Below are 11,456 nucleotides of genomic sequence, written 5' to 3'. Positions count from 1 at the left end.
TTTGACAGATAGTAATAAACCCTATCACAGAACCTGTACACTGCTCAAGAACGTGTATTACATCTACACACAAAAAAAGTGCATATGTATTCATACATCAACATGCACATCATATCATCCACACCTTCATCAATTTGCACATCACACCATTATCATTTTCATTGGTCTACCAAGAACACTAAAAAGAACAAAAACTTACCAAGCCTGATGGAGATGGGGAAGATCAGCTACGTATAACAAAATATCTGTAAACACGAGGGTTTTTCTGCAAAATTTATAGAGATGACGCGGAGGCATGAGTGCTCGTGAAATCCAACCGTTTTCCGGCGCTGGCTGACGTGTCGCAACGCGACAGTGGCCACGCCAGTGCAAAATACCGTGGGAGCTGCATTTCCATGCAGGTTTGAAGACTTTAGATTTTCTCAACTTCTAGAAAATTGCTTGAAAAAACCATATTAATTTTTTTAATTAATACTTAATTAATTATGTGATAATCTATCGCTTAATATGTGCCGGAGATGACCTGAGAACTGAGATGTGCTAACCACATCTTTGTTGCCGAATTGCCGTGCGATCTTTCCTTTGGTGTACAAATCCAACACCCGCAACCTCCTCCAACCTATTTATGTTATATCCGTCATAAAGCCTTTTAGGATCGTTATTGCATCTTGGTGGCCTCCTATATGCATGCTATATGGCTTCAACCTCCAGATGAGTCCCAAATCAAGAAGTCCATATGAAAAAATAGCCGCTAAGAATTAACGATGTCAGCATGATATATAGGCATTTTGTTAAGCATGCATGCAAGTCTTTTGCTAGTTAACTATGTTGTGCTTTATTCTCTAACTCCAAAACCAACATATAGAGTCGGGTTCACGGATCAACACTCCTAATTAACGAGCACAGTGGGATGACACGTGGATGCTCAATTAGTCATCACTTTTAAATTTTAGACCCTATCACATCGGATGTTTTACATTAATTAGAAGTATATTAAACGTAGATTAATGATAAAACCTATTTCATAATACTGGACTAATTCACGAAATTAATCTATTGAGTCTAATTAATCCATGATTAGCCTATGTGATGCTATAATAAACATATGCTAATTATGAATTAATTACGCTTAAAAAAATTATCTTGTGAATTAGCTCTCATTTATACAATTAGTTTTATTATTAGTCTATGTTTAATAATTTTAATTAGTGTCAAACATCCAATGTTACATAGACTAAAATTTAATCCCTGATCCAAACACCACTTTAGAAGAGCTGAGGATGCCGCCGGGCAATTAGATTCTGAAGTTTCTGAACGTCGTTTTCCCAACACCTCCCCTCCCATCCTCATCATGTGGAGGACGCAACCTAGAAAAATCGTGATGGGGAAAAGGAGATTTTAGTTGAGTTTCGGCGTAGGTTTGTAGCAAACATGTATTGCTCATCTGTTCATGGTTGTGTTGCACTTAATGGGCTTGATTTGATGTCTTTGGTATTTTTTTCTTCTCCATAGTTGGAGCTTGACTTATATTTATAACCAAGATGGGAAGAGTGAGAGGAGTCATAAATTGCACATGGCACGAGAATCTTATATGTCTAAGGGAAAATTTGTTGTACATCCATCACCTTTAAATAAACTCTTCTTTTCTATTATAAAGGTGGCAGTTATCCTGCCCTTGCTGTTCCAAAAAAAGTACACTTGGTCATGTATGTTAAGCTTGTTGTGCAAATGAAATGTGATATACCACTTTCCTCAAGCATGAGATGAGTTCAAGGTCCATTTCATTGTAGAGTGCAATAACACTAGTACCTTGACATATATATATATATATATATATATATATATATATATATATATATATATATATATATATATATATATATATGCAACACGCGGAAGATGGATTTCGGCGATGGAGGTACAGAGTTTTACTGAAGCATGGTTCAATGGGGGAAAAAAAAGCTTCCTAACAATCAAGTGATAATTTTGACGGTAGTGCAAATGAAGTTATCTCTATAAGAAAAAAAACTATAAAATAGCTAGAAAAAAATTTAATACTCAAGAAAGGATGATTTGGGGTTTGAAATTGCTTGCTTTGACACAAGTAATAGTATAGACACATATTATGTATACCTATGAAACCACATATATTTTGAAAAATAATAATGGTTTTGCTAAAATTCTGTCGCTAGATTTTTGGCCCCCATTTTTTGGTCACCTTTTGTCCTCTCAAATGTCCTATTGACAGGCTGCTATTCGATTGTGAACTGAGGTCTCAATTAATAATCCAATATATGCTGTTCCATGTTGACATCTTGCCTTCTCAGCGCTTCGCCATACTATCGAATTAAGCATTGACATGATTGAATGGCCGCGGCTAATTAAGCTGGCCACTTGCTCGATCTCATTATCTTAGATTATTTGTCCCTTGGTTTTAGCTGCTACTCCCTCCGTCCCAAAATAAATTGATATATGTGGAGACACTGCTACTCCCTCCGTCCCAAAATATATGTGACCCCTATATTTTAGGACGGAGGGAGTAGCTGCTCACACCCATACGGCTCAACGTACCGTTTAGCTGTGGAAACTGGGAAAAGAAAAGGACACCAATTTCTATAAGCTAGGGCGCTGAAAGATACGAACTTTGATGGAATACACCAGTGGAAAAAAATAACACTTGGTTTGGTTGAAGATCTCAAAGTTTGCGGTTATTTTCTCCAAAAAAAAAAAGTTTGCATTGTTTGCTAAAAGACACTTACACTACAAAAATAATTTATCCAGTTGAAAAGCGGGAACACTTTACAGTAACTTCACTATCACGGCTCTCTCGATCATGGACTCCATTCTCATTCTTGCTTTGGACTCGGATCGATCGGCAGAAATGAAGAAGAATATGGGGCAAAATCAACATTTACATGGTGTTTTAGAACGTTCTGCAACAAAATTTTGCGAAAAGATTAGAGAAGTAACTAGATATTAAATAATAGGCATCTATACTAATATAAAAGATGATAGTGGTGGTAGCGGCGCCACCACCACCCAACTATCATGCGGGACCCACGAAATGTGAGTTGTTTTTCTTTTAGCCCCCTCATATCATAGATACCATCGAAAGGAAAATATGACAATAAAATATTATGAAAATTTTCCTCTTTATGAAGAGACAACAAAATTAGTATAATGATAATATATTAGATAATTAAGAAAAAAAGTTTACCTATTGCAACGCAGGAGTATTATGCTAGTACAATTAACTTACTTATATAAGCAGATTTCTTCTATCATGTAAATATACGGGATGACTAGCACATGGTACACCAGTACCGGCACATGGATCATCAGGCTGCAGTCCTCATAGTTACTGTATGTACCAGACTTAATAACTACTCAGTACTAAGTATGGTACATGTTGATATAAAGTTTGATACAACATAGTACCTAGCTATCACGTTCTAAATTGATATAATACTTATCATGTAGTATTTCTCTAAATTTATTTGACGCGTTAAAAGTCTTTGTCCTAACACATGAAATTTGTATGTACTCCTTTTGCAAACCGGTACTACGAACATGAACAATAGATCCATTCAAATCCGTAGTAATCCCTCCGGTTATAATTCTTACCGTTTTGGATAAAACTGAGGTAAAAATTTTATCTTTCAGTAGTTTTAGAAAGATTAAATTTTAGAAAACTACAACTTTAGTAACAAAACTATCAATTTGCTGCAATATTAGCGATATGTTTCGGTTTGCTGCAACAATAGCGTGAGAAATTATTAGAAAACAACTACATTTGTCACCTATATGTACTGTAGCAGCATATAACATAAAAGTTGCAGTTTTGTGATAATTTCCCACGCTATTGTTGAAGCAAACTGAAACATGTTGCAGCAAACTGATAGTTTTATCACTAAAGTTGTAGTTTTCTGAAATTTACTCTTTTAAAAAACATTTAGTTTTAAGATACTATAACAATATAATTGTTATATAGATTTATCTTATAATTACTACATTATAATAAAAGTAAAATTGTATTTATTTATTATATACATTTATTTTAGAGGTTGTATTATTATTATTATTAAAAAGCCAATAATTATGAAATTGGAGGGTGTATTTTAAGATGGAAGAAGCAATAGCACTAAAGTTAGGCCCTGTTTAGATTCCACCCCAAAATTTTTTACCCTATTACATCGAACGTTTAAACACCTATATGAAGTATTAAATATAGGTTAAAAAATAACTAATTGCACATATTGCAACTAATTTGCGAGATGAATCTTTTAAACCTAATTGCTCCATGATTTGACAATGTGGTGCTATAGTAAATATTTGCTAATGCCAGATTAATTAGGATTAATAAATTCATCTCGCGGTTTACTAACGGATTCTGTAATTAGTTTTTTTATTAATGTACCAATACCCCATACGATACCTATATAATACTCGATGTGATACACCAAAACTTTACGTCACTTGGCCTAAACACTCTTTAGTTCAAACTCCCTAGGAATTTATTCTAGAAAAACCCCTCTTGCACAGAGGATACCTTGTACGAATAGAGAATAAAAAAGAGTAATAATAGTACCAGCGATCCAGCACAGTGCTTGCTACCACTAGGGCGCTTTACGTGTCATCAAGAGCTCCATTTTTTTCTTTTTTTTAAAAAAAGGTCGGAAATGGCGGATGACCAAGATGCCCTCTTCCCCATACTCCCTCTCCCTCTCCTCCTTCTCCCTCCTCCCGTCTCTCTTCCCCGTGTTCCTCCTCCACCGCTGTAGCTGTACCCCTCCTCCTCCTCCTCCTCTCCTCGATCCGCACGCACCGCCATCTCCGATCCGCAGCAGCAGCAGCCGCGAGGCCCCGGAGCCACGCGCATCTCGCTCGCCGCCGGCGAGAAGGCCCCGGTAACCGGTGGGCCGCAGAGGGGGAAAAGGTTTTGGAGGGAGCGACGCCGCGTGCGTCCCCGTCTCGGCTGGGACCGAACCGGAGGTGAGGTGCTCCTCATTCCTCTCTCTCTCTCTCGTCCGCTGCTCCATTTGATGAGAGGGTTGGGTTGGGTTGGTGTGGTGGAGAGATTGGGAATCCATCTGGGGCTCCGGCTTGCTGCTGATTTCCCCTTTTCTCTCCGATTTGTTTGATGCGTGGTGTGGTATCAATAGCTGCTTGTGTTGTAGTTTTAATTAAAAACAGTTTAGCGGTTTGTTTTTCCGATACAAATTCGTGTGGTTCAGCTGATTTTTTATCACTTGTGGTTTTGATCAGCTGAAAACCAAAAGTTGAGTATACTGAGCTTGTCGCTAACCATGAAAAGGTGAAGCAGGTGTGCCATTTTTGGAGGCTATCGATGGGTCTGGACAACAATTTCGGGGAGCTATCTGGCATGTTCTGTGGCTTGTCCTATGATGGCTACACGGATCACGGCAGCCAGAGCGATTACTTCAGGTTCGCCGGCCCGCAGCCGGCGATCGTGCCCCAGATGGACGCCGGACCCAGCTCCGCCACTTCCTCCACGGCGTCGAGGGCCGCCGTCAGCTCGGGGACCGACAACCCAGAGGACTGGGAGTTCATCTCGGACGAGTCGCTCAACTATATCAGCCGCATGCTCATGGAGGAGGACATTGATGAGAAGGTCAGCATGTACCAGGAGGAGTCCGCGGCGCTCCGCGCTGCTGCGAAGCCATTCTATGACATTCTTGGGCACAAGTTCCCGCCCTCCCCTGACCGCCAGCTGGTAGCTTGGCCCCTCGACAGCCCGAGTGAGAGTAGCACTAGCAGCTATCCACACTCCTTGGCTAGTTCTGTTACTAGCAGCAACATTAGTGGTGCGGTCGATAGCAGCCAATGCCGTTATGTTGGACACAGTGAGTATCGGAGCTTGTCTGGTCATTCTTCTCAACCGCCGGTTGGCCCATCAAGTGATGTTCGCAATGCTATGGAGACACTAGAAGATCCTTTGATTAGTAATGGCAGGATCCCTGAGTATTTGTTTGAGAGCTTTCCAACATGGGATTTCAGGAGAGGTGTTGACGAGGCACAGAAGTTTCTCCCGGGTAGCGATAAGGTAGTGATTGATTTAGAGGCCGGTGGTGTTGCAAAACGTCAAGAAGCAGGGAAAGCTATTTCTCTGAATGGCAGCAAGGCAGAGGTTTTGAAGGTAAAGAAAAACAGACAGAGTGAAGACCTTGACGTGATGGAAGGACGGAATAGTAAACAGTCTGCATTTTGTTCTGATGAACCTGATTGGATTGAGATGTTTGATGTTCTGCTTCGTCAAACTGAGAAGAAGGCAACTGATCTTCGAAAAATGATGCGTTTTGAGGCTTCCAAGAATTCTCAAGTTGCTCAGCCAAAAGGACCAAGTGGGACCCGATCACGGGGACGGAAGCCAACTAAGAAGGATGTGGTGGACCTTAGGACGCTACTCATCCACTGTGCTCAGGCAGTGGCAGCTGATGACCGCCGGACTGCTAATGAGTTGTTAAAGCAAATAAGGCAGCATGCCAAGCCAAATGGAGATGGCTCCCAGAGATTGGCGTATTGCTTTGCAGATGGTCTTGAGGCTCGCTTGGCTGGAACAGGGAGCCAACTTTACCATAAACTTGTGGCAAAACGGACAACAGCCTCTGACATGCTCAAGGCATACCATCTTTACCTTGCAGCATGCCCATTCAAGAGGCTCTCACATTTTCTTTCAAATCAAACAATTTTGAGTTTGACAAAAAATGCATCAAAGGTGCATATCATTGACTTTGGCATTTACTTCGGCTTCCAATGGCCGTGCCTGATTAGACGTCTCTTCAAGAGGGAAGGTGGGCCACCAAAGCTGCGTATCACAGGGATTGATGTACCTCAGCCAGGTTTCCGCCCAACTGAGCGCATCGAAGAGACAGGGCAGAGGCTTGCAGAATATGCTGAGAAGATTGGTGTCCCTTTTGAGTACCAAGGCATTGCATCAAAGTGGGAAACAATCCGTGTTGAGGATCTCAATATTAAGAAAGATGAAGTAGTGATTGTTAATTGTTTGTATCGGTTCAGAAATCTTATTGATGAAACAGTTGCCGTAGACAGTCCTAGGAATAGGGTGCTCAATACCATAAGGCAAGTGAACCCAGCAATTTTTATCCATGGCATTGTGAATGGGTCATACAGCGTTCCCTTCTTCATCACACGGTTCCGTGAGGCATTATTTCATTTCTCTGCATTATTTGACATGCTCGAGACAACTGTGCCACGGGATGATGCCCAGCGTGCACTAATTGAGAGAGATCTATTTGGCCGGGAAGCACTCAATGTGATTGCATGTGAAGGCTCAGACAGGGTCGAGAGACCGGAGACATACAAACAGTGGCAAGTGAGGAATCTGAGGGCTGGATTTGTCCAGTCTCCATTAAACCAAGACATTGTGCTGAAAGCCAAGGACAAAGTGAAAGACATCTATCACAAAGACTTTGTCATTGATGAAGACAGTGGATGGCTCCTTCAAGGGTGGAAAGGAAGGATAATCTATGCCATATCTACATGGAAGCCTAATAACAATTAGGGTATGGTCTGTGAGCTGTGCCTGGTTGCCCGTTAGCACTAGCAATTAACGAAGAAAAGTACCTTGCATTGGGCTACATGCGTATGTACAGGTCTGCTTATTGTTTTCCAAAGTACTGCTGCTCAGTTCAGTGATTTTCACATTTGTCCACTATTAGTTCAGTTCAGTACTTCTGTTCTTGATTTGGCCTTTGAGTTGATAATTTTTTTCAAGTTTAGAACAAGTAGGACATATGTCACAATGGGTTAATTAATAAGCATAACTATCAGCATCAAAGTGGCATATGTCAGAAGACAAGTGTACTTTTTACATGCTATGCATTCCATGCATTGGTGCAGACCGCAGAGCAGTTTCTGCCTTGTTTTTACCATATCTGTATCTATACTTATATATAACATGAAAAGCACTAGTTTCAAACTTTTACCATACATGAAAGGTTGCTACAAGTAATCCTAGCAATTGGTTGGTTTGATCATTTTGTATTGAAGATGGATCCTTCATCCTTTCCCCCAACCCAAATCTCTCCAAAACAATTAATTTGTACTTAATATATACTCTTTGCTCTGTCCAGATCTTCATGTGCACAGGCAGTCCTAAACGTCCGATCTGATGAATCTAATGGATGATATCCATTCCATGGTCCTGCCTTCCACAGATAACTTAATAACAATAGTCGTCTACACTAATACCTGATAAATTAATTACCTTAATGGCCTATATTCCTCCTAATCCTGCTCTGGACCAAAAAAAATCCCAGCCTCCTGAGAATACTCTGCAGCTGCATGGGTGCCAAAGTCCAATGCCTGTAACATCATAGGTATGCATTTGCTATTTTGTTTTCAGTTTCCTTTGCTCTCTTTTCTTTTAGGGAGTTGGTAAAGTATGGAATTGTGATTATCTACTGCAGGCATGAATTAATTTGACTTGGATACAATGGACATATATCAGCACATCTATGCATTACGACCTTCTGATCCTCATGAAGCCTTGGTTTTAACCGTTGCTGTACGAGTGCTTAGTGCTTGCCCCTGTTTAGCCTTTTTATATTTTCCCTTTTCCAGGGATGTAATTTACAGGTTCCTTTTATTTGGATTGCATTGTACTAATTACATAAATGTTTTAACGTTTTTTGGCCCAACTATTTTCTACCATCCATCCTTACTGAGATTTACTGCTCACTTTCTGATTGCTGAAAATCCGAAGAAGTGGTAAATTTCTGTTTTGCTCACAGTGAAAGCTTGGGCCTTCCACTTCATTTCAAGATGGATTTCTATGGAAATACTACAGTGAAAGATTGAACAGAAGCCGATTGTTGCTTTCTCATTTTGTTCTCATGCAAAACCAGGTAAAATTTTGACTGCTTTACCTTTTCCAAATAATAGTATCTCGATAATGGTATATTCATAAATATAGATTTTCTGTGCATACTTTATGCTATAAGAGACAGCATGACTAGCGGTATCTTCTGAATTATTCACACACAGTGGTTACTTTTTTTTTTTTGGCTTAAATGAATAGCATCTCAATCGCCTAGATTTGTGCATAAAATGCTGTTTAGGACCAACTGATTGATCAGGCAATGCTCAATTATGTGGTTTCTAAGCAGTTTGATGCCATGATAAAAAATGTACCATAGGTTTGTTACAAATACATGTCGAAACATCTAGTGTTAGTAAATTTCTGCGACAAACAGATGGTATTAAATTTTGCTTATTCTAATTTCGATTTTCTAGGGTCACTCACTGGCAGATGCCAAACCTTCTCGATTGTGTAAAATTCGTTCTATACGGAGTATAACCCACCAGGGTTATGGAAATCGCGGCCTGACCTAGTGAAGGACCGTGATGATCTCTTTCAATGATTCCTCCAGCACTATCAGCTTTTAAAGATAAAATCAGTAGTGCCTTTTTAGTTTCAGTAGTCTCTGTTTTAGTAACTTTTTATTTCATTTATAGGTTTACAACATTTCGATCTGTTTTCTTGGGGATATATGTGGATGTGTACTTTTTTTTTCTTTAAAAAAAAGAATTTTAGGCCACCTCAATTTAAAGCTACTCCTTCCAGCCTGATTTATAAGTCTTAATGGAATAACCTAATTTGTGTTAATTGATAAGTCATAAGCGAGATAACAGATTTTATCTGTTTTTCTTCAGTGTTTTCTGTTTTATACTTTTATAAGATAAAAGATGTATCGGCAAAATAAAGATTCTGCACATGAGTTTTCAGTCATGACAATGTGTGGATACTGGATAGTTTTAAGAGATTGAGATGGTTGGGAAGCTGCTCCTCGAAGAAGGTTCTTCTGTCATGGGCTTGTCATGGGCTTTGGGCCGGGAGTCCTAGGCCCATTAGATAGAATTAGGGTTTGTTAGGATTAGATAAGGTTTGTTAGGATTAGATTAAGTAGCCCTCCATCTATATAAGGAGGGATCCTATCCCAGGTCAGTTAGGCATTAGATCAATATTTATCTTAGTGCCCATCGGCCTGCCTTCTCAGTGCGACGGAGAGCGTCACGCCGTTTAGGTTCAGGACCGTATTCCTTGTTATTTCATCTACTATAATCCAATCTATCCCCATTCATCCCGATTCTTCTCCACATAATCCTTGCTCGTGACAACTTGGTATCAGAGCTTCGGTTCCGTGCCCATGGGTGCTGAGATCGCTGCGGTTCCCAACATTAGTGAAGGTCTTGCCGAGATCTCGAAGAAGATGATGAACTTGGCGGCGCAACTCTGGGCCTTGGCGGCTCAGTCAACCGAGCCGGCTGCTTTCCTTGAGGAGGCCGAACCATTATACCGGCATGCGGTGGCCTTGCGTCCGCGAGGGCGCGCGGCGCCAAGTCTGGGAGTGGCTGCGCAACCTCGACCTTGCCGCTGGGACTGGCGATGGCACCGTCGCCATTGGCGCCCTCAATGGTGGTGGAGAAGAAGACAGCGACAACACGACTTGGGTGTCCGGTTCTCGGGCACGATTTCCAGGCGATGCGACACGGTTTCCGCAGTTGGTGGCGCAAATTCTGGCGACGGTTGGAGCAAAGCCAGGCGGCGTGCATGCGGCTCGAGTCGCGAGCGCGACGGGTGGGCGTGGCACTCGTGCGTCGCGATGGCGCAGATCGCGCCGGGTCCACACGTTGGTTCGTGAAGCTCGCGGCTCGATCACGGCTGCATCGTTTCTGGCGGCGTGGCCTCGTGAAGAACAAGAGGATAGGGTTTCTGTCCTCTCCCAATTGGGTTGGCTGGTCTGGGCTGGGTGGTTTCCACGTTGGCCCATGAAGCATCCGAGTCAACTATTTATTCCTTTGCTGTTGGGCTGGACAAGTGGGCTTCGGTGGGAGGCATGCTGTTGTTCTTGGCCACCGTGTGGGCCTAACCTCCTGCTCAGGGTTTCTGTAGGACCAGGTCCTCCTGCGCATGAATTGTTTCTTATTTTTGTTCATAATAAAAGCCGAGATGTAAAAGGCTTAAGAGTCTTAGTTTAGGTTATGGTGTTTTGTTTGAGTCTAGCAGGGTCTGCTGCAGCTCGAGGACGAGCTGCTCAAAAAGAGGGGAGTAATGTCATGGGCTTTGGGCCGGGAGTCCTAGGCCCATGAGATAGAATTAGGGTTTGTTAGGATTAGATAAGGTTTGTTAGGATTAGATTAAGTAGCCCTCCATCTATATAAGGAGGGATCCTATCCCAGGTCAGTTAGGCATTAGATCAATATTTATCTTAGTGCCCATCGGCCTGCCTTCTCAGTGCGACGGAGAGCGTCGCGCCGTTTAGGTTCAGGACCGTATTCCTTGTTATTTCATCTACTATAATCCAATCTATCCCCATTCATCCCGATTCTTCTCCACATAATCCTTGCTCGTGACATCTTCGCTATTGGATTATATATGTTGAAATTGAAAAGGCTATTATATATGTTGATTT

The 11,456-nt window shown here is 41.4% G+C and overlaps 1 protein-coding gene across 2 annotated transcripts; it reads left to right on the top strand.

Annotated features, from left to right (window-relative positions):
- Positions 1-4,682: 4,682 nt before the first annotated feature.
- Positions 4,683-8,684, top strand: LOC127766505 (scarecrow-like protein 9). Of its 2 annotated transcripts, none has more exons than XM_052291559.1 (4): positions 4,683-4,992; positions 5,324-7,634; positions 8,115-8,360; positions 8,451-8,684. In XM_052291559.1, exon 2 carries the CDS (start codon positions 5,348-5,350, stop codon positions 7,541-7,543), a length of 2,196 nt encoding a protein of 731 aa, XP_052147519.1. In that variant the 5' UTR covers positions 4,683-4,992; positions 5,324-5,347; the 3' UTR covers positions 7,544-7,634; positions 8,115-8,360; positions 8,451-8,684. The 2 variants fall into 2 exon arrangements, with proteins under 2 accessions (XP_052147519.1, XP_052147520.1); XM_052291560.1 differs by having other exon boundaries at positions 4,683-4,997.
- The last annotated feature ends 2,772 nt before the right edge of the window (positions 8,685-11,456 follow it).

The sequence above is a fragment of the Oryza glaberrima genome, chromosome 3 (assembly GCF_000147395.1).
Source record: "Oryza glaberrima chromosome 3, OglaRS2, whole genome shotgun sequence".
In the NCBI taxonomy this organism is placed as follows: domain Eukaryota; kingdom Viridiplantae; phylum Streptophyta; class Magnoliopsida; order Poales; family Poaceae; genus Oryza; species Oryza glaberrima.
Note: the sequence above shows the minus strand (reverse complement) of the source record. Positions and strands in the feature narration are given on the sequence as shown.

Bases quoted from the DNA above. Each gene is read 5' to 3' on its own strand.
- LOC127766505 (XM_052291559.1), top strand. From the start codon at position 5,348: ATGGGTCTGGACAACAATTTCGGGGAGCTATCTGGCATGTTCTGTGGC.